This window comes from Ostrinia furnacalis, unplaced genomic scaffold (genome assembly GCF_004193835.3).
Source record: "Ostrinia furnacalis isolate ACB-3 unplaced genomic scaffold, ASM419383v2 OfSCF7580, whole genome shotgun sequence".
In the NCBI taxonomy this organism is placed as follows: Eukaryota; Metazoa; Arthropoda; class Insecta; order Lepidoptera; family Crambidae; genus Ostrinia; species Ostrinia furnacalis.
This window is the reverse complement of record NW_021137819.1, coordinates 367,264-392,077: the sequence shown is the minus strand read 5'-3', so window position 1 is coordinate 392,077 and position 24,814 is coordinate 367,264. Positions and strand designations below refer to the sequence as shown.

At 37.2% G+C, this 24,814-nt stretch overlaps 1 protein-coding gene across 1 annotated transcript in view; it reads left to right on the top strand.

Moving 5' to 3' along the window:
* Positions 1-24,814, top strand: part of heca (hdc homolog, cell cycle regulator) — a 74,760-nt gene that overhangs the window by 8,799 nt on the left and 41,147 nt on the right. The window contains exon 2 of the mRNA XM_028321809.1: positions 14,092-14,188. Coding sequence (XP_028177610.1) covers positions 14,092-14,188 — 97 coding nt within the window. The remainder of the gene's footprint in view (positions 1-14,091; positions 14,189-24,814) is intronic.

The following is a 24,814-nucleotide window of genomic DNA, read 5'->3' as shown; positions in this document are numbered from 1 at the left end:
TGAGTTTTCCTCCGGTAAGGGGAGGCGATTTCCGTTCCCAGGCCGTCGGCAGTGGCCGCCACGGCTCGTTAGCGCCGTTTTTAGGGCGTGATCGACGCAACGGCGCATGCCTGCATAAATTGCATCCAAACAGAACCCTTCCGAACCCTTCTGTCCATCTGTCCAAACTTCACGGCCACGTACCCATTGTCACCAACTTAGTCATTTGCAGAACGCAAAACTTAACCAAAACCCTGGGTTACATGAAACAATGCTGCGTTTTTACATTTGCAAAGCTTAAAAAGTGCCGTGACTCGTCATTTTACTTGCAAATTCACGTGATTATGCATAGTGGAGTCGGGCGAAGATGTATTTACGTGTGCATTGTGTTGTTGATACGCATGTGGGCACGTACCAATGTGCCCGCCAGAGTGCAACACAACACAGCCGCGCTCCCTCTGCGCTCAGTTTCACGCTGTAAATGATCGATGCGACTCAACAATGCATTCGCAGTTCGGAAATATTAATGGCCATTAAAGGCGTTAGCACGTTCCATATGCAAAACCTCTCAGTGCAGTCATCTGAGGAGTCTATTCACTTATCTCAATTTGTACCATGAGATATGATTATTGTGGAATGGGTTTCCAATTCTATTAAGTGTATTAAGCGCTATATTTTATCGTCACCCCACGTACATGGTCAGCATTGCAGTTAAGTTCATTACGCAGTCGAATGGCGGACCAACGACAATTTAGAGCGGACTATGCATAATTTAACCATTAATTCTCGAAATGACTCCTCGAAGTTCTGTGTTCGCCAGACGGAGCTGACCAGCGCTATAATATGTATGCGCCAGCCTCTGGTGTAAGTTTTAAGATGGTTTCGTCTGAACCTGAATTGGTGATTTCGAACGTTTTGTTTTTGAGAGCAAAGGGAAGCTAGATGTTAAAGCGCGGGCTAAAGTTCGACAGCCGAGAGTCTAGCTAGCTAGACCCTGTTTAAAAACAAACCAACAAATATTTTCACAGCATTCACAGTGCAGCGAGGAGAAAGTTCGGGTAGGTTCAGGGACGAGCCGTGGCTATTTGCGTCGCGCGGCGGGCGATCGTCAATGCAATTAAATTTGTAAGCGAAGCTTTATGTTCCCAGTTAAATATAAACCGAAGGCGCGACGTTGCCGTGCCGACCATCACTTTCGTTCGCCTCATACTTTTGAATTAGAGACTTGCATGCGATTGTTCGCCGATGCAAATGTAACCGCAGTATAAATTAAGCCATTGTTTCTCGGATTCTCATTTTCCAAGCTCGAAAACTTGCCAATAACACGCCAAACTGGTCTGCCTTAATCCAGACGTAATTGTTTTGCACGGTTTATATTATACTGCTTAGTGGTTATTTATGTAGTAAACGTCGTCAAACCAGGAATGTGAATGCAGTGAGGCAGTGTGGTAAGCAAAGTTCAGTAGTTCAATGAGCACAGAGCGAGCAGCGAGCACCTATCGCGTTCATTGTCCTCTCAAAGGTTAAAATGGCTGGAAAACGGAGCCGTAGGAAATAAATCTTGTTAATCCACGTTTTTGTTAATAACGTGAAGATTAAATTTCTCGTAGTACCTCGCAGAATTCTCCGGGGTCTTGTTTGTCGGGTAATATTTCATCAGCGGGGGCTTGCTTTACGAGCTTTAGCTGACTTTTGACTCCTAGAGAAATGGTTTATTTTGTCTGTACATGAAATAGTGTGAATAATGTTACATGCTATGGAAACAGTGGAAGTGAAAGTAAATATTGTTTCTTAGTGTTGATATTTTCACCAATAATAATCATTGGCATTGCAGTACATTTTCAGGTCTCATTGGGCTATCCATGTTTGGGGTAAACTGTCCGATTTTGCGGTTCGCCTGTTTGTGTTCCGATTAAATTCAATGTGAATTCCCAGACAGATTTGCTGCATAGCCCCGAGCTTGATCCTTGGAGTCCGCATAAATGACCGTTGAGCGAATGAATTGCTTGTAATATATCTGCTTGGAATTATTGCTGTCTGCAATGTGCTGTGTATGACGTTTGGGCACCAGATTTATTGTTGCGTTGACTGCTTCACTTGATACGATATCAACTGCGAGAACGTTATTAGAATTTCTCTTGCTTTTGCAATATTAAACTTTTGGAACGAGATAAGTTTGAAGGTAAAGATATGCGATTTAATGTTATAAAATTTGGTTGTAAAATGTAACACCGTCTCGGCCATCAAAATTGTTTTATGGCGTCCGGAACGTGATCGATCCAAGCGCATCGTCTGCATGAGCATTGGTTACGTAAAAACTCATACTTAGTTTCTGCTATCGTCTTGGCATGCCATAAACTCTATTTATAGTTGTGTACTAACCATTCTCAATGGATACTTTGTTGTCTATGCCTATGTTACGTGTGCCAACTATTGAGGTCACAATGTTGTGGACACTAACTTCCTGCCGTAAACATACCTGTAACTTCAAATATTGTTAATATTCAACATTTTAATATATATGAAATGTATGTCCAAGTTAACTGCGACGTGCAAATTTTGATATTTCTTAATATCCCCAAGCAATTTTGGTTTGATTGAAAAACTTCATAAAAGTGGCATAAACGGTTGTACGCTTGAAAATGCATTTGTAAATAATTCATATGTAATAAGTAAATAATTATCGAGGTGCAAATTAAGTAACAACCGTGCATAACTGCAAAATGAATGCTACGCAATAACATGCTCGTCGCAACATAAACTTCGCTGCAAGAATTAAAAAAATAAATGATCTATTCCAAGTTGGGAGTGTTGGCACTGACGGCTTTATTTTTCGCATACAGCCAGTGTTGCCAGAAGGTTACTTTTGTAACCTTTTAGGTTACTTTTAGGTTACACTAATGAAAAGGTTACTTTTAGGTGATTTTTCAGAAATTGTAAAATTAACTTTACAGGTTATTCAGTAAAAAATATTAATAGTGACAATTTAAAAATTATGTCATAANCCCAGTAAATTTTTTTTTCCTCTTGTTCATTTTTCAGATTTTATATGATATTGTTATTTTTTTTCCTCCCCTTGCCACCCCACACCATCAACGCGACCCCCCCCCCCCCCCCGTATGAAGGTTACTTTTTATTCAAAAAGGTTACTTTTTTTTTTATTTTTCTGGTAATTTCTGACTAGACCCGACTGGCAACACTTGATACAGCTAATTATGGTCAGTGATAATGGTAGCAATTAAATTTGAGTTGAGATGTTTCTTTTTGTAAAATCCGCGCTATTTTTACGATCTCATCCTGAGGAATATTGTTTTACTGCTTGCTTATCTTCGTTTCGCAACCGGTTTGGTTACGTAACGTTTCCCACAGTGCAAAAGAGATGTAACTCTTAATACCTTCGCCGGCGCGGGCTAAATGTGAAAATTATTATGCCTGTATCCTGGTTACATAATCTTTACTCTGGACGCTTGAATAGCCAACGCAAACATATAAATTACGTCTGTTGATTAATGCATTAGCTGTCGTTAAGGAAAAAAAATGCTAAAAGATTATCCGAGTCGTGTATTTTAGATGTAAGTGGTGATTATTGGTCTATTAAGGCGCTGGCTAAAATGCACTTAATATTATTATGTATTATAGACGGAGACTTCCTTACTGTGCGTGGTCAGACTTGTGACATTTAGCACTGCCGCTGATACGGCTTTGGCATTCGCAAACGAGAGCCAATTACCGTAAATAATTGTAACAGAGACAAAATGTCACCTACAATATTTTGTAAACATTGCCACATGCATTGATCTAGGTCCAAATTATTTCACAAAGTTAGGAGTGAGTTGTGACGTGTAGGTTTGTTTGTACAGTAGATATTTTCAGCACTAACAATTAAGAACCGAATAAAACTAACGACCATAAATTATAGCTGGATGCACTTTAGAAAACGATGGGAGAAATATTAGTCACTCCACACAAAGCCACAAAGAATTCTAGCTTCTATTGTATTTGAATTAAGATGAAGATTCGTCTAACGTTCGTCGAAAGAATCCCGCGCAGGCAAACGTTGTTTGCCGAACAAAATGTTTTTGACGTTTGATGATTCAATTGAGCCCAGTTGCGATTACACACTGTTAATTCCTGAGTAATTGAAGTCGAGTCCAATGGAGACTGAATTGATTTAAAAATAGTCCCAATTTAGAATCAGATGCACGAATTAACCCTTGTGACGCTGCAGTTAGCGGTGAATATCGCAAAAATGTAAAACGAACTACATTTAGGACAAATATTACTGTTTTACTTTTAATTCATGGACGTTCTCTATGGAAGCACAATGATCTAAGTCGCTAATCATTTCAAACTTATTTTGGGGCCGGGTAGGTAACTGCCATGATTTTTTATTTCCAAAACTAGAGAGTTTACAGTCAAACATCTAATATCTAAAAGAATTTATTATAATTTATTATGATATAACGACTACACAATACCGCCGGCGGTCATGGTCGGGCAAAACCGGTCGCAATTTAAATATTAATTTGTGAATATTATGTAAGCTTTACTAGAAAAACACTCTTCTTCTTTATTCCTTCTATCTAAGAAGTTAGAATATTATTATAGTTCTTATTTAATCCATAGGATTCTGGTGAAAAATAAGGTTACATTTCTAAAATTAGTAACAAACACATATAATTTGCACATTATTTCCATATTTTGTGACGAAAATTGACTTAAAATGCGTAGTAAATATTCTTCTTTGTCTCACAATGATTCACATACACCTGGCATATTTTATTTTACAAGAGCATCCTTATTGTTGTATTGTATGAACAATAATAATAAAAAATCTTACCTTATGTTGTTTTGGCTCGTGTCCGACACGCAATCGGCTACTGCGTAATTTTCGCGTCTTTGTCAGATTAACGTAAACGTAATGGATTCATTTGTATCAACGTAATTAACCATTAATTGGTCTTAATCTTGTCTGTTTACATGTTTTACGCTAAATGAAAAAGTGTTGTCAACGCATTTCAGGTTAAATGAATTTTCATTGTATTAATCGACTGCTAATTGGACTTGTCCACGTCAAAACTGCTTAAAAATGTCGATACCTATATTATACCTATTCTTTATAGCTATTCTAGCTTACTTCAAAATAGTCGCTTGACAAGCGAAAGGTCACCCTATGCCTGCCTTTTAGTCATTGACAATAAAGATTTTGGCTGTCGAGTAGAAAGTAAAGCTAAAATATTGAAACAACAACCTACCTAGGTATTTGAATTTTGAAAAAAGATACTCCATTCAGAGAAATGTATCCCCCTTGTCATGTTTTCGCTCAAGACACCACATTTCTTACACCCACCTTTCTTCAGTGTAATTTATATGCTATTTTGCAACTTCTCAGTGCTTTCTAAGGATTGATAGTTCGGCCAATTCTATTGTATTGTCCAGGGTATAATGTAGAGAAAATGTGTAGGTTCTGCGACTGGGACTATCACAATTATCTTGATATATGGGAAAGCTTGTTACTCAATAAGTTTAACGATCACGATTTTGAAAGCTATCCGATTGATTTCCATTTCATCTTTGACAGGCATTCGATTAACTCCGCAATCGGAACAACTAAATCTACCAAGCAGAATCTTGGAACACTGAATTCGAGCAAAACTTAGCAATTCAAAACAAATTAAGAAGCTACCTAAGCATAAATTACATTTCCATAAAGAGGTAGTACTATATCGTTTCTATCTTTATCTGGTCTATGATTACCATTTAAGTCTGGCAAGTTCATAAATTAGTCTACGATTTGAATTAAACTCTAAATTGTTCCATCTACTTTCGTACAGTCTGTCTGCTAAAGCCATTAAACGTTTAGAAAATGAATGTGGTCAGTCACGCTCGATCGACTTATCTCCGCTTTACATACAATAGCATCCGACGTCGCTTGCCCCCACTCACTAATTGTCTAATTATTTTTATTACCCGTTTGTTTGGGGCTCCATCTAGCGGACAATTTTCCAATTTGTTCCACGAAGTAAAACGCGTGATAATTTTGTACACCGACGTTTTATAGCGCCGTTACATTTTACTGGCTGTTTCATCGGATACAGATTTTTATGGAGTCGCCTCATAATATCGCTTATTTGTTGCACAGATAAATGTGAACCGTAACGATACTCGAACACTTGTATTCTTGAATAATCTCCGGTGATTTTGTCGTCTGAAAAGAAAATATCACCAGTATTATTGCTTAAATAATGGGTATCATTTTGTCCACTCGATCTGGAATGCACTTGAGACATAAAAATAAACGGTCCGGTTTTCAATCAAAACATAAAGCAATCTGGCTTCGCGATCGCAAACAAAAAAAAAATCAACATAATGGTTTTTTTTTTACTTTTTAAGAATGTCCGGTCAAGCGGCCAGTATTACGCATTTATGCCCAAAAAAATCGTGAGCAAAATAACCGGCGCATCGGTTAGGTAATCGAATTTAGTGGGCCCCATTGTTCGGCGAGGCCAAGGTCTTCGGTGTTTACATCGCGGTGATGCATTATTTAAAACGCGACTGACGGAGGTTAGACGTCTCGCTCTAACAACACATTCGCATTCGCGTTTGCAAGACGCGAAGTAATTACATAAACTTGATGATTCATCATCGCACTTATTAATAACTAAAAAAGTCCACTTCAGTTTGAGTTGGTACAAGAAGCGTAGGTATTATCTCCAAAACAGGAAGATTATTATCTATTTGTATCGATATAATTATTGCAACCAACTCCATAGGGGGTCAAGAATCAAGATCTATCTTGTAGTTTTTATGCAAATTCACACAACTGATTTCCGCAGATAAAAACAAACCCGAAACATGATACTCATTGGTCAATATTATTTGTTTAAACTCATTTTATAGCAAAAAAGCTATCGGCGCTTTTAGCTTCTTTTTTGTAAACCATTCATCTGCCAACAAAAATGTTAACTATTAGTGATGGGCCGACTATGGTCTTTGCCGACTAACCGACTAGCCGACTAATCGGTTTTCAAATTGCCGACTAGTCGGCCGACTAATCGGCATTGCCGATCATTCTAATACCTACTTACTTGTGAAGAATAATATCTAGATTTCTCAAAGAAATAAGAATATCTAGATTTCATAAGAGAAATAAAACTTCTTGAGAAATAACATTTCTTTAATATGAGAAAAAATAAAAAGCAACATAACAATCACCATCAGTACCTAAGGTAGATGTCATAATTTTCGACGGCGGAGGGGTCAGGGGAGCTCAGGGCGGGAGGTCAGGGCTCCTGCTGGTCTAGGATGCGCGCCGGAATATTCTTATCCACGTCAAACTGTATGGGAAAAATTGATAAAATGGCGTGATAACCGCTTATCGCGACGCGCATCCTAGGCCCACTGATTCCTCTCCACCCTCCACGGTGATGGTCAGCGAGCTGATTGCGTGGGGGTACCCCTGCCTGCATAGCACGGACTACCACTACCGTCGGATAGGCAGGGCCCACCATACAGGTGGGCATATGCCGGGACGGACTGTGATAGTTGATGGCTTTGTCCCGATTCCTATAGTTCTTCACACTAAGGCGATCGACGGAGCTCAGGGGTTATTTATGTGGGTATTCCTCATCCTTCCAATGAGAGGAGCCCCACATAATCTACCACTATTGATATGCATTTCCATGCATTATTTCCTCGAAAAAAAAGTGTCATAATTTTTATATATGGACAAATTGCATAAACTTTACATAATATTTGTGATGATTTCCTGGTATTTTTAACTAATCTTAACTTTGTATGAATTTAGACTGATTGCCAAAATTTTAAATAAGGTGAATCCACTTTTGACTGTTTTTTGCAGTAAAAAGTGGTTTAGATAAACGCCCTTGGTCTACCTCATAATCATCTTGGTGATTATGAGTTTTATTTCATTCACATATTTAATTTTGTAATGCGCCGATTATAATCGGCATATTTTGCCGAATAGTCGTCACTAGTCGGCCGACTACAAATGATGCCGAATAGTCTGCTTTCCCGACTAGTCGGCGACTAGTCGGCCCATCTCTATTAACTATATCAGAGCCGACGTGAATTAATGTTCGGAACTTTGCTATTGACCTTGTATCACGTAATAAAACTATTGTTTTAAAAGGCCGGAAAACACATTTAGTTTGTACTGTAAAATGTGATTACGATCTTATTTACCGCGATTTGCATTTTAGTACCGTGTTGTTGTGGGTTACATGTTAATTATGTGTCTATAAATTTGAATTAGCGTTTTGTTAATTAACGCGACGCGGTTTGTAAGTGATGCAACAGATTTAGCGCCCACGTGAATATCGAGTCGAGACAACGCATTGTTGGGATACTGCTGGTTTTATTATCTGTGGTACGGCAAGGCGCCGCTGCGCCTACGCATCACAAAAAGTTGATAGCGATCGATCCAATGCTAGATCAAATATCTCACCCGGACTGTATTCGCGAGCTCATTTTTTTCTTCGATTAAAATTTCGTAACGTTTATCATGCTGCAAACGTTATTATACCATAATAAATTCATCAATTAGGTATGATTGATTTGATTCAATAATAATGCTGCAAATGAGTCACAATTATTGAATGTAGACAAATATAGAACATAAACAGTTGTTTAATCTTTTGATCGATTGAATCTGAGTGCTGTCACTTCGCAGATATCGATAATGTTATTAGAACTGCATCGAGCCCACACAACTGTGTCAGTGTGTCTGAAAACACGCACACACACGCTATAGTAATAACTCGTTGCGTAACCGCCTTCGAATATTAAAAAGAAACCACTCAATTTCGAGCCACGTTTCGCGATCGCGAGGCATTGCCAAAGGCACCTTGATGCGACTTTGTTTTTATGCAGGCTTCCTGTGGCGACGCACATTCGCATAATCGCGCCATTATCTAACTGGAGGGTTCTGTTTTGGCGCGAAGGGCAAAAGGGCCGGAACGCGGTGACGATGACGTCACCTTTGTTGTGGTGCGTAACGTGTTTTGGCCCAAAGTGAACAACAAAACTTTGGCGCTCAATTAACTTTTTTTTGTTTTTTTCCTTTAGTTTCATGTCAACAAGTTTAATTTTAGAATTTTTAATTGTATTATTGGATTTTTTCCATTTGTAATGGGAAATTTAGCAAGAACATTTTGAGACAAATGTTCAATTTGTTTAAAATTCAACTCTACGATAAACGTGTGATTAACCACTAAGTCCTAAATAAACTCTTCTGCCCCATTCTAATATTTACCTTTCACCGCGACGCCTTTAATAGGCGAATTTGCATTTATAGACCAGTGTATACTGAACTGGCCATAACATAAACTGCTACATTATATTTAATCTGTGCATTCGGTAGGAGGGCCGACCCGGTTGCTGTGGGCCGAAAGCTCATGAATGAGAAAGTCAGGAACCGGTCCAAGCTCTGGTGTCTACTTTCAAATAACAACACTAGTGATGTGTACCTTTCTCGTTTTTGGATTACCTATGTTGGTGTTGCACTAGACTAATCTAGCACTGGCTGGAGAAAACATTTTGTTTTTGAATTTAGAGAATATCGTTTGAAAACAAATAGTATGCGTGGCCAGTGTTATGTATTTGAAAATAAAAAAAGAACTGATTTTGTGAGAGGATCACCGAGTATAAAATTTACTATACTGCTTCTGTTCTCGATGGTCGACATTTGGTAAGCCAATGAAAATTACAATAAATTTTAATCTGTACTGTTATTACCCTTGATCAATTCGGCCTTTGTTTTAAGTACAGTCGAGCACGAGATGCGAGACAAATCTCTGATTTGGAACGCACAATGTTATATTTTTTTAATCGTTCAATATTTCAGATTCTCTTTTGCAAAACACACAGAGTTGCCGTTTACCAAAAAAATTGTAAAGAATATTACATGCTGAAAATGGTAGGTATTTGCTTCGATGCCTCATTAAAATTTAAATACGCTTTTTAAAAGAATGGTTCGTGTGTTGTAGTGTATGCGGTTTAAACATTTCATCTTTTATTGCAAATTCTTAGAATGTATTTGGCCTAGCATTGTATTTTCGCAATAGCTAAAATGAAAACACCAAAAATAATTATTGACTAAATGGCTTTGTGGGTGTGTTTGTTGTACAAATAACCATTATAACACGTCTTCTCAAGTCTAGAGTCTAGAATAGGTTTGTTATTAGACACAGCTATGACTGGGAGTCATAAACCGATCCCTATATGGATAACGTTTATTACTCACTGAATTTTTGATGGTTAAGGTCTTATTTATTCGCAAGTAGATGACGTCAGTCATATTGAAGATTGTGGAGTCAAAACATTGAAGCCGGCTTATGAATAAGACAAGCTTGCAATATTGAGGGTAAGCTAATAACCACAATTTAAACATGACAAACCAACAATGCAATATTTACTTTTTACGGCCATGCTAATTTACATTGTAATTTCTTTGTTGCTATTCTTACGATATAGGTACCACAATTAATCACTAAGTATTATTATTCTATCCGACACAATCGACAGCACATCAAGTTACCTTAAAATAACGAATTTCGTAATGGATTTTGAATTTTATTCCTTTGGCTTATGGTCCAGGAAGTCGGCTCCTACTTAACATATTGTTGCAAAACATAATATTACAGAATAGTACCTATTTAGGTACTTAACAACTGAATTCTTATCAGCAGTTATCAGTCAACCGCATGAATAATTTTAGCTGTGTTCTGTAAGTAGGTTTTAAAATGTTTTTTTAATGTTATTGTGTTACCACAAAAATACATTTTACATGTGGAATAATAGGTATTTACAAAATAGACATGTGACAAAAATAATGCATCAGAAAAGCAATAAATTACTCTCATTTAGCATAACGAAATTCAACACTAACCTAATTTACATTCAGAGCTTGAACTAGTGGTAGAGCTCGTGATCGAAATTCTTAAATAACATTTACACTTTTGATATCTTTTACGAAATCATAATCTTTTGTTCTTTATTTAGGACAATATTGATTTTTATGTAGATAATACGAAACGACAGTCAGTTGAGGGTTACATCCCTTCAGATTCTGTCTCACTAACCGGGCGTTCTTTTGAACCTAATAAGGTACAAAAATCTATCACTACAGATGGGTAATTTCGCCCAGGGATTAGGTTTTCAGTAGGATACTCACGGCTGTCATATTATAAGTACCTACATCTTATTACGGTCTGGTTCTCCGAAGAGATTAAGTGGGCCGTGATGTTGCCATTTGACATGCTAAATGGGTTAAAGAGGCGGCACATAAAAAGTATTCTTTACAACCCGTCTCTAACACGTGTATCGTACACTTCTGTGTGTGTGAGCTGCACACAAGCTCAAGTTGCGCCCGCGCTCCTCAGATATAAAATCGACTCGACAAAAACATCGTTATTTTTATTCAGAAGCCAAGGCCAAGACCGCCATATTGCATTTGCTATATATCAGCCCGGCAACGTTTGTCCTGCAAACACACTCTTTATTTAATGTGCCATATTAATATGAAAATAAATGTGCAACATGTTTTTAACGAGTGTAAAATGAGTGCGTTCTCTAAACCGGTATGAAGGATACGATATCAACGTTTTGTTTACATTTTACAACGTGTAATCTCTACCAGATAATTTTATAAAAAAAAACTATACATCGAAATGAGTTTATTAAAATAACAGAGCGGCTATTATGTTATGTAATTGGTGCATTAGGGTGGGGATCGTGTTTTTTGCCGATCGAATAAAGTAGCCCATTGTGCTGATTCAAGGTTACCCAGTTTGGGCTCATGGTAGAGTTAAAATTCTGTCATGGTATTTCGATCTTTATTTACATTGGCATTAGTGTGTTCTGTTAACTGCGGCGTAGAACCACGTATGTGAAAAAATGTTGATTCGAACGTGCCGATTTTAAGCCGAGCTCCGAGCAAAACAAAGACCAAAAATATGAGGCGTGCTTACATAACTGGCTAAAGTACAAAAAGTAAGGTGTTTTAGTTTGGGTAATACTATATTATAGGCACATATCCTACGTCGTATTTTCTTTTCAGATTGGCGAAAAAGAAAAATAAGAAGGTTATTTTATCGAAATTAAATCATAAACGATTTGAAAAAGGCGTTGATTGAATGTTTGTTTGGGAGTTCGTAATTTTCGAAGCTAGAAGAAAGATCGTGAAAAGCAAAAGCTAGAATTGTTTATTCTTTATTCAGTTACAAACTATTCCATCTACATACTTTTGCCGTGATGCATGAAACTAATAAAGCGCTAACAAAAATAGCTCCAGTTTTCCGATTCCCACCGAAACTCGTTTAAAAACTGGCTTTGCAAAATGTGATCTGACAATGTATTATTTTTATTAATCTCATCCGCAGCATACATACTCGCTAACAATATAATCTGCCGTTTTTATCGTGGATGTATGTAAACAATGTATGTTGACTTTCGCGATACGGCTCCGTATATCTAATTCGGTTGGCCTTGGCAATGAAAAAACAAGTTTTTATCCGATGTTTGCACCGCGTGTACTGACGATATTTTTTGCGCGACTTTTTTCAATTGTCAATTCTGTTGTGACTGTACTTCGGATAGGTCGGAATGAATATTAAATAAAGTAATGCAATACAAATGCTTTTATTTATACCTAGATTTTTTAGTTTTTGATCACGTTTGTGACATACTGTTTGTGTTATTGGTTAGTTGTTTCATTATCACGCATAAATCGCTAACTAATATTGCTAATAATATTGATGATTTTTGGATAATATCATCTCATGTTAGAGATGAGATACCAAAACATATTATGTTTTTTTTTACTGACACAAGGACATCGCCAAAATTAGGATTATACCAGTTTTTAATTAACTGCCTGTTTATTGATCGATGCACGAGCAGCTAAGTGTGTTTTTCTATAATAGTGCATTTATGTTATTATTATTTTAACGATTAGTCGCCCAATAAAATTATAATTTATTAGCATACATTAATAATGCTTTTACATTTAAATGTAAAGTGGAATTTTGGTTACAAAATCAAGAAAAGCGAGCCCATAGTCTCAAGACTTACAAGCTAGTGTTGAGTAAAACAAAAAGTAGAATGTGCAACATAAATAGTGTTGAATAGTGCAAAAAGTAAAATGTCAGTGGATTAATAAAACTCGTTGCCCTCTATAGCGTCAGACTGCCACAGGGTTGTCACTTGCCCCAGTTAAAAAAAGTAAAAAAAACCTTTTTATCTCTCTTTCTTTCTCGTTCCCACAGAGAAAACAAGGAGTGGAAGTGTGGTGAACAGACGCGTTAGCCGTATTGGCTGATGGCTCTGTCATTAAGGCATCATAATATTCTGTGTTTGGGAACTCTATGTGTTGCCCCTAATTGTTTATTTAATTACTTGACATATAATAAATGATGATATAGTTTACACACAAGCTGCGTACACATAACTTGTATCACTTGTTCATAAAACAATGCAAATTTTTACTCAAGGCCGTAGCAATGAATGTTAAATTAATGATAAATAATCTGAATGTATTAACTAATTTACTTAATTTCCTTTTAGATTCATGTAATAAAGGACTACTCTATAAAATATCTGGCTTCCGAAATTTCGTAAACAATTAATTAAATTAAATATCTGTTAGTAGTTGTCACCTCTTAACGAGTAACAAAGCCGTGTAATGCGATTAGTCGCAATGCTGTGGCAACACGAAACGTCGTTGTTATACTCTGCGTAAATTGGATTCTGATTCATTAACCGAGCATCGATTCCGAATGTCTGCAATCAGACGAATTGTGTTCGATGAGACATTTTACATCAGTTACCGGAATATTTCGTTCAGACTATTTTCATCTCTTGATTGTAGTTTGTTAAAAATTTATAAAATGTGGGTAGGTTTAGTTAAACGAAATTTTCTGAGTCTGTGTTTCGAAAACCAAAAATAATTTTTATTTCTTACTTTGAAATTGAAGGCCATTTTTGGCATGTGTCTGATATGGGCCATGTCACACACGCGCTCGTAGCAAACTCATGTCATGAAAGAAGTATCTAAAATAACAGATTTTACAATAAATTGTATTATTGTTACAGAGCTGGTGCTGGAGCGAACGGAATATTCTCAAGAAGACTGGACTTTTCTACTTTTAATCTTCTGCCGAAGCACAAAGTCAACTCATATCAAATAAAGGTAAGTGATAGATAGATTTAATAAATTGTCTTTATTTTCTAGATGGAAGATGTCTGTCTATCCAGTAAAGTCACAAACTGGAAAAACTCAATGGTTGATTTCCTTTGATGTGATAAAAAGAAACACGTGTCAGAGTTTAAAACGGAAAAATTGGAACCCTTTTCCCTATAATATGAGTATTTTATCCTTACGCGTATCTATTTTTTTTCAACGTTTTTCCCGTATTTTTTCATTCATGCTAGCATATTTATTTTAAGGAAAAATTTCATATATATTCGTGATTAAAATTCTCTTCAACATCGACTAGTCATAGTAAACCGCCTGTATAAGTACTGTTAATTGTTCCAAATATGGCACGGTCTTACATAATTATGCTTTAATTATACCACCATTTATAGTCACGTTAGAAAACAGATGTTCATTTGACCTTAAAAATAGAAAAAAAAATATTTTGGGGTCTTAATTTGTTTCTGTTTTTAGACGATGTCCATTATTGTCCATGGGATAATTGCAACTTGCATTGCGACATTGTTTTGACTGCTGATTTCAAGTCATGGTTGTTTATTAGCAGAACATCTTTCTTAATTATTTTCCTACGTGTATCATCATTCAATGATGTTCAATATTTTTATTCAGTATTTAAAAGTAAACAAAGCCTTGGGTGATATTCCGGTTAAATGAATTGATATTATAACGTATCTTGAGTCACTAATGAAAATATCTTGGTTGTCGTAATCTTTGGAACGCGTCTTCCACAAGTAGGGTTAAGCGGAGTGCAATAAAAGGGTCAAATAAAGCTTAACAAATGTATATTCATATTTTTAAGCAGTACTGGCTACTAAGTTACTGGCGCACTAGTCATAATTCACCTACCTAATTCAAGGCAGAACTTAGTTAACAAACATTAACCATTAAAAGTACCTTCTATTAATGAATGAATGAGCAAACAAAATGCAACTGTCCACGTGATGCATAGCCGTGGACAAAGGTGTGTGCGGTGAAATATTTTTATTACTGAAACGTTACAGAGGTGAAAGTTTGCTTTTTTGCCCGCCGTAAAACAGGGCTGCCACTTCCCCCGATAAAATACTGTCAGGGGTGGCGCTGAGTGTACAGCTCATCTGACTAAATAAATTTGTTCCAAAATAGCCTGTATTGCAACGACATAAGACTCCAGGTGTTAAGCTTGATGTGTCTGTACGTTTCCACCGAAATAAACGTAACTTTTCTGTAATTTAATCGCGACACCGGCTTGCTTTACGGGACACAACTTTGATCAATATCGCCAGACCAACTTTTCAGGGTTCGTTTTGCTAAAACTAATCGTTATAGGTGAAAATCAGGTTTCTGTTGTTACGGAATTCATTTTCCATTACTTTCAAAATGTAATTTATTTTCCAGCCGCTCATTATATTTGTAGTTTTACTCCACCAGCATTTATTGTGAAAATATGTATATCCATGCTTAAGGCTTGGTATTTCTGCTAAAGTAGGTATTTCGCGCTGTCAAAATCTGCGCGCGCAATACTTCGCCGAAGACAGCGCGCCAAAGAGCTCTCGCGGCTACACAGTATAGAAATACGCAGTTTAGAAATACGCAGTTGGTAAGGTTAGGTTGACTTCCTTCCGTTCAAGCGTCACACTCACAGCACTTTCTAATACAAATCATATCCAAGTGATACAAATTAAAACAACTTTCAAAATTTTTGGGAATATATTTTACAATCGAATAAATTTAGAATATAACTGCCAAAGTAAACACGGTTCAAAGAGGCGTGGCGTCACCCGACCTTCCGGGAGTTCCGCGCCGGCTAAAAGAATTTCAAGATTACGTCACCCGACCTATCGGTAGATCCTCGGGAGCTTGAGCGATTGGAAAAACATTTTATGATCAGTTACTCGTAGTAGCGATTATTTAGAGCTTGGATAATAAATTATAGTTGTTGCAATTCACGAAACTTTGCATGAGGTTAATTACATTAATCAGTACACGCATCAATTTTGTTCAGTCTTTTTGTTTATTAATAAATAAAAATATCATACCAAAATTGCATACATATTTGTTTGTATTGGTCTGGGTGTTTTCTTTCCATAATTTATGTATAACGTATGTACGGCGGGGCTCTGTATCGAAAATCACTATGAGCAATGAGCATCACACACGGTTACCTGGAGTGCATTACCGCAGCAATTTTTTTATAAATGTTGTGCTTTAGAGAGTCGAGAGTATAGCAGATAATTAGTCCATTGTGAGCAGAAAGGAGAATGCCCAAAAGTGGTATCGCTCGAAATCTAATTGTACATTGAGGGTACCACACCGTAAATTCCTTTCTTCATTTGTAATGATTTGCGAAAGTAGTAAGAAATTGTAAAACCTCCGGAATAAAATCCGATTTTAATAAAAAGTATTGTAACAATGAGCTGCAATCAGCAACACCTATCACCGAGCAACGACACTACGTAGTTCGCACGGTTGTCAATAGATGGCGCTGTTTGTAGTTAGCTCGCGATATCATTTGATTTTTTCCTGTCCTTAAGTAGTCAGGGCTAACCACAAATCCCTTTCCCCTTGCAAAATGGTATTAATAACATTGGTATGCACGCAAGATTATTTTGTGTTTATATCTGATCGGCTAGGGTTTTTTTAGGCAGGGTAACTATCCACAAATATAAAACAAGTATTCTAAGGTAAAACCTGTAGCTATGCCAATGGACACCATTCATTTCACTTAAACCAAAATTACGTCAAAGTCCGGAGTTTTATAAAAAAAAAATAACTGTGCCAAATAGTCCTGTATGCATACTATAAATTAAGCTTTATTCGATTAATGTACAATTAATTTGATAGCGATACCAACTCCCATAGTCACTTGGGCATTCTCCTTTGTCCACTAATAGCAAAATTCGTTCAAATTATAGTTTTAAAGTTATTAGGAAAAAACAGATTTTGCTGGGGTAACGTTTCAAACATTACCCTGGATTTTTTTTAAAGTCGTTCTATCCCAGAACCAAATCAATATCAACATGGATAGATAGCTCTTGTTGCGTAGTAATTTGTCCACGAATAGCAAAATTTGTTCGTGTTCCGGTTCTCAAGTTATTTAGAATTTTGCTGGGGTAATGTTTTGTGATGTCCCAGATCTCGTAAATGGCTCAACGCAGAAGTTTGAAAAAAATACCATTGATAGACCTTGATTATGTCCAAATTAGTTCAAACATTAGTCATTGATTTGAATGATAAACACCAGTGTAATTAAAAGATTTCGAAATTCAGATAAAACGGATTTGTGAGTAAACCAGTACTCTTACAATCGAATAAAAAGGTGTACCATGTACCCTTGGTACACCTTTATAACCACAGTAAATATAAATGATGTGGCTTTGCGCAAAAGAGAGATTTCAAGAAATCTAATTTATTTTAACAGTCTTACTTTCGTGGCCGAATACGCGATTCCCTTATAACAAGGGAACATGGCATACAATGGACAAATGAAAATGTTCCTTGAATAAGCTATCCTGTTAATTTCAGCTTTATATTACGACTTATAAGAAAGTTATCGAACTGCAAAAAAATATCAGGAATTCTTCTATAAGCCGACCAAATTATAAAGGTTACAAAAAAGCGACCGTTCCATACATCAACTCCAGTTTTAAATCCGTTGACATCTGCTGCATCTGCCATCTTTTTGGCTAGAAGATTCTTCTATCTTACAGCTTAGACCTTTAGCTACAGACCTTAGACAGTATTTTTTATTATTTATTTGTGTCAGTGTGCTCTTCTAAAGAGTGTAAGACGATTGTATGTAGGTACTATTAAAATGAAATTTTAACTCATTGGTTTTGTCTCATATTTGAGGAATGTACTATGTATCATGAGTAGAGTCTTCGTTTAAAAGGATGCGAACGATTTAAATTTCAATAGGTAGACAAAATTGATAATTCTTAATTATCAAAAAATTAAGCTTTCTCCAGTAACACTGATATTATTATACTGTGACTCATCAAAGTCATCATTGTCAAAAATATTGACAAATCGCGAACTGTCACGGCCAAAAAACTGACACGCGTCCGTCCTCCGTAAGCGCCACCGCGCGACTGATTGAGATTGTTCAAGTCGTCATGGACGATTTTTTCCACATTTTTTAACATTGTAACTAATTAAGACGCAATATAAAAATTTCATCCGTTAAAAGCCCTCAAGTTATTTCTGAACTTTAGTTTAGTAAAAGAATTAGAATCTCAAATCGCTTATTTTAAAAATAAAACCATAAATAGAAAACGAATAGAGGTAACTTTGGGAATTTATTCTATCGAGTCAACTTCATCAAATCGTGTTTCCATCCGTTAATAGCCCTCGAAAATATCCTCAACTATGCCCAATAAAAATCTTAGCCTTTAATTTTACTGTTTAGTACCTCAAAAATGAAAAATGAAAACCTCATTTTCGCCATTTTCTCTGCTACCCGGCCTTAATTAATACATTTGCATGAGATTCTTCTTATTTGCCTTATTATAAGATCAAAGCCATAGAAAATATTTTTCTCCGGAACCCATAAACATATTAAGAAGAATCGCTACGGAACCTTCGTCCCGTTCCATATCAGGCACTTGTCGTTCTTTGCACTAGAATTACTTGGAAATAAAACTAATACAATTCCTTTAAACGCCACGTTCCCAAGTTATTTTTGTAGTCTGATGCACGATACTGTTACACTGTTTTAACGCTAAATTGTAATAAAATGTTCTATGACTACTATAGATCTGTTTTAGTGCTTTATTAACTACTGTAACAATGTAAAAGCTGTTGTGATAACTGTGAGTGTGATAACGATACCATGACCTAGCATAATGCACCATGAAGTTACGGTTTTCATGACAATCGATGGCCTTCGTGTACTGAGCCATTTTCCTCCCTAAGAGGCGCTTCGTCATAACTCAGATAACCCATTAATGTTTTCATTATTACTAAGGCTGAGTTGCACCACCAAACTTTGACAGTAACTATAACGATAACCGGTGTTTTTTGTATAGAGTTTGACAGATTTCTTACGTTTGTCAAAGTTAAAGTAAGATGGTGCAACTCAGCCTTAGAATACAATAGTTAATTGCGGCGGTAAAAATAGAAGTTAGGTATCTGTTATATCTATTGCAATTATAAATAATCGCTCGGATCGCAACTACAGGTTTCTCTTCGTTAATTAAATTACCATTCATCGGCTTTCAGTATGGGTGAAATAATTTTTTTATGATCCTAGAACTAGGTTTAAGATTAATTGTCAAGACCAATCACAGCTATGTAACTAGTTTTAGTTTTGAATGTAACTTCGTTTCTCCTAAGATGATGATGCATAATTTGATCAAGTGTGACGCAAATTTTGTCAATTTTTTTTCAATAATAGTGAGTTTAGATTCAGTAATTCTAGAAATCTAGGGGAGTTAAGGGTCTTTAGTAGGAAAATTAGCTTGGCAATACCAGCCTCAAAATGTAGAAATTACATCTACTCGTAAAAGTTGAATACAAAAGCTGTCGATAAAAGTGAAACTGTTGAATACAATTTACGAGTCAAACACCAATCTCAAAGCCACATGGTGCAAACAATCACAATAATTATTCTAAAAATATCCGGCACATCAAGCTGCCACAGTCAGCTTCTTAGGGCATTTTCATTAGGTGTTATTTTGCAACAAAACGTAAAGCCTGATATGCCGTCGATTGTATATTGCACAGATGTTAGCAACGCGATGTAGATTATTGTATTCTAATCCTAGCTGTTACTGAGTCTGACTGTAGTTGAACTTTTTCTTCACCAAGATTAATATTTGCATTTACATCAAACACAACTGCGACGTCAAACAAACAGATAAAATTACTAAAATGGTCAATCAAATGGTCTTGAAAGAGAATAATTTAAAATAGCTTGCTGCAGTCGTATGAAGAAGAAGCGCTGCAGGAAATTTTTCTCACTGTATGAGAAGCTAATCTTCACTCATCAATATTAACTCGATCTCCCAATTATTGTACCTAACATTATCAGATTCTAACGGCTGTCTATTAAATCCATTTGTTACGCCCAATTTGGTTTTCAAGCGAATCTAAATTGCTGCTTGCTAACTTGCCCAATACGTTTAATAGAATTATATTACGTCCTTAAGTAAGAAATTACATGGAGAATAAAATTTATTTGAGCAATGGAAGATGCTCCGCAATTTCCATGTAAGATTCGCAGTAAATAAAATTGTACAAGGGGCTTCAAGGACGGCCTCACCTTGCAAAGAGTACCTTTTATGTACCTACGGATTGTACCTCAAACACCGCTGATAATCTTGTATTTTCCTTTCAAACTCTACTTAATATGCATCGGTCGTCTTCGTTTAACCTTTTATTGTGGTTAAACTGTAGTATCTAATCACAGAGCCCTTGGGCCAGTTGTGTCAGCGACGGTCATTGGTCTGACCGTCTATTTTGATCAGGCTAGGTTCTGAGTTCATTCCCGGGTTGAACGTTGAATCTATTAAACCCTTATTTTTAGAGGCACTGTGTAGTAACTAATTGATTCAATTAACAGTATCTATTTCGAGTGTTTAATTATTATCATCATCTGTCTCGTACGATGCACATAGACGACGTTAATTAAAACTTCTAACTCCTGTTCTTTCCTTTGTTGAACTTCTTCTCTTTTTTAAATTTCAAGACATTCATCTGATACTGTATTAGCCTAAACTTCGTTTGGTTAATAGGTTTCATTCAATAAGTTGTAGATTTTAGCCTGTTATGACAGGAAGTGTAATCTTGTGTTCGTTTCAAAAATATGTAGTTGTAGTGACGTTTAATAATCTGTAGAGACTACAGCTCACGACAGGACGTGCTAAATTGCTTAACAACGCTCCTCTTTTATCTGCTAATATTCTTTAGCTTTCAAAAGGTCTACACAAAACACGGTGATAGTTAAGTAATTCTCTAGGTTTTAGATTTTCTTACAACCTTGCGTTTACGATCTTATCGAGCGAGTCCGGTGTCTAACAAGTTTTCTTCAGTAGCCATCTGTTTTTCTGTGGAAAAAATCTCACAGTTGGCTTTCTTATGCTCAAGCATTTGCTCCTAACCCTTAAAAGGTCTTATTTACATGCACTAGCCGTGTTATTTTGCAAGCGTTATGTTTGTTATGCGCGCGGTATCTAATCTCCACAGGCCTTGGGCCGGTTGTGTCAGCCGGCGGTCGTTCGCCCGGCCGGCTATTTTTACCCGCCGTTTGTTTGCCAGTTATACTATTGCTTGAATAATTGTGCCCTTTATCGTTAGGCTAGACGGTATTGTTTTCCCATTTGTCTGGAATCGGCATTGCAATTGGATAGCTGTGGGCAACCGTCTTTCGCTGTCGTAGACAGTCGTGTTGTGGCTTAGCGATTGTTTAGTAGGTACAAATATGGATGAGCTGGAGATAATCGTTATTTCTACTATAGTAGTACTATAGTATTATTATTATCAACAAAGCATTTACGCTTCATTTTATTACTTCCATTATTCACCTGAAACTAACAATGTAACAGTAATACCTATTTATGAAAGAGAAACATGTGAACATTACTTGAAACTTAATTTTTCTCGGAAGACAAACTTAAAGTAAATTATATTCTCAAAGGCTATCTCTGAGTCATAAAATATTGTTGTGAATAGTTGCATGGAAAGTAATCATGCTAGTTGTTATGACAGGAGATAACGGACAATATTCATATTCATTCACACTTATCTTGTGTCAAACGTTATCTAACGTTGCAACAAAATTAGACGACAAATTACATTGTAATGATACGTCTCGTATTCCATCACTGCTAATAATGACTGTGCTGCCATTACCTACCTTAACTTTGATTTGTACATAGATTGGCTAGATTGTAGCTAAATACATAATTGCTTTCATGACAATGTGCTTAATTGCATTGCAACCATGATAAAGAGCTCCATATCCAATTCAGCAAAATCTATTTGCTCCATGAATCTATTAAAACACATTGTGGAGTAGATTCCCTACTATAGGGTTGCATGTGGTTTTATTGTAGGAAAGCTGGCTAAATTGAACAGTAAAAGTCTCGTTTCTGCCACTTCCAAAGTGCTAAATATCATGTCTTGCTGGTATTAGCCCTTTCGTGGTATTCCCAGACACAATCAGCTGTCTTTAAAATTAGATTTCGTGCTTCACAACGCGACCGAAACTCGTAATCGCTCTAACCGCGCAAAGCGGGTAGTGAAACATTCTCTTCACTTATCTATCGCGTAAATAGCCCACCGCCTTGTTGCGCCTGCACTCGCGTGCCACCGCTCCGTTTGCCACCAAAGAAATCTTCATAACTCCTTTCCACCACGTACAATCGACAACACAAAGTAGCACCTGTTACAACTAGGATAAGACGCCACATTTTTAGCTTGATGTGCTGTTCCATGCATCACCCCAATATGTTCCACCGCCACCCTTTACACCAATTTTTGTTATCTCGCGCGAACTAAACAACCGCTATCGAGATCGTAATCTCCGGTTTCTAGAAAATAAATTGTGACCATACCATTCGCAGAGGTAATAAAATTCAATCGGTATAGTATGAAATAAATATCGCCCGCTTCCTACTGGAATCTAATAACTGGAGTGAAACGATACTGAGATACAAAGCTGCAAGCATGATTGATGATAGCGACAGGCGAGCGGTTTCGCGGACCACGTCATTAAATCGACCATTTCTTCTATTTATGGTGGCCCGCTGTCTGCCAGCATATTGATATCGCGGACCGGTCGCCGGGTACCGCCTAACAGGGAATTTATCGCCGATTTTCACACACACACGCGAGCTCGGTAACGAGCTGAACAGCTTCATAAAGTTGTGCGATTTCATTTGTACGACTTGCAGGGACTTCGCTTTTGTTGAGATTTAGGGCCAATTCTGTAACAGGGACAGTCTGGTTTATGACCACATCAAATATGCCAAGATACTCTCAAATCACTTCCACGAAATTGGGCGCTTAGGTTTGATTTCGCTTTGATCTTCCACTAGTCTGAATCTAACCCGCTAAATCTACCTTGGTCGTTGTGGAATGCTTCCATTGTTTATATTCTGAAGAATTGGCGGTCAATATTTGTATTTTAATGCGTCATTCTCTCGTAGGAAGATGAGACGCGGTCGTGCATGTAACCGAAGCCGACGCGGTAACCCGAGCGCCGGCTCAAGGCTTCCCATGTGTATTGGCACCGTGTTTTTCTTTAGAAACGTCTTGCCCACTGAGCATAACTCGACCATTATTGTTTTTTCGCTATTGCACTGCTTGCTTCTAAATGTTTACACGAGTTTTGTTTTAAAAGAAAAAACAAGAAAACTTCAGCTTTAAAATATATTTGCTGAAGTTGAAATTATTTTGTTGGAGCGGAGACGCATTAACACATTGGACATAAAATTATAACTTATCTTGCAGATTCCCTTTGAAGCTTTCTATATTAAGCGAAAACGCGTCTTGTTTGTAAAACAACCGTCAAATCCTTATGTCATTTAACTTTCTAAGCCTTATCATAAAATGTCAAGTCCAACTTCATAGTCGGGAGTAATGACAGATATGGCTGCGAATGAAAACGGCCTGTGTGGGATGAAGTTATGCTATCATTCCGCCTCTTCATAATCCGTTGATGCTACGAATGCATCTCGATTTTCTCGGCGTACCGTAAATGGCAAGAAATGAGAAAGTAGCCGGTTAATAGATACAATAGGGCTAGATAGGTCTCGCGCTGCAACTTTCCTACGCGGCAAAAAGTTGTAGAATGATAGCAGCGTGTGGCGAGCGAGTTGGCGACTTCTTGCTGGTCCAGAATGCCCGCCGAACCGTTTCGCAAGTCGAACGTAATTACTCCATTACATAGATGTGCGATAAATAATCGCTTTTAGGTACAGGTGAGCCCTTTAATCGGGAGGAATTTACACGACGTACACTGCTAGATTATGGTGCAACATCGACTTGCGTATTTTCTTCGATACTCGCACGTTCGGCTTTCGACACGGCCGGCCCGGGCTATAAATGGTAAACAGGCGTGCGAACTTTATCCAGCAACCTGCCGGTTTGCGCGACCATTTCGTGTACCTCCGATCAAGTTTTTGTAATGTTATCGCAAGTATCCACTTGCAGGACACCGGCCATACAAGGCACGGCTTTAGGGCCGGTTTTTGTATACCTCGTACTTTGTTGAATTTAATCTTGATAAATACGCGCCTTGTTTGCGTATATTCAGTTGAATGCACCATTATGCGACGGATTCAAAGTCTTAGAGGTTTTATGGTTGGAGATTTCTGAAAGTAGCTGTTACGGTTAAGTTGTGTGACTTTAGTGGTGGTATTATTGGATTAAATTAACGAGTACTCTCTCAAGTTGTCGAGTAAACAGAATGGATATTGGTTGGATGGGCAGAATAATACGTGTGTCGGTGCATATTGCCTAGCGTTGCCCACGCGTCGCGCCCACGCCGCGTCGCGTCTCGGCTGAGCGCATCGAGATGATAGATGACAGCACGCCTATTATCAGGACATTCTAATTCGCCGGTGATTTCTAACATTCCTGACAACAGCCAATAAACATTCCATTTTAGCAAAGATAAAT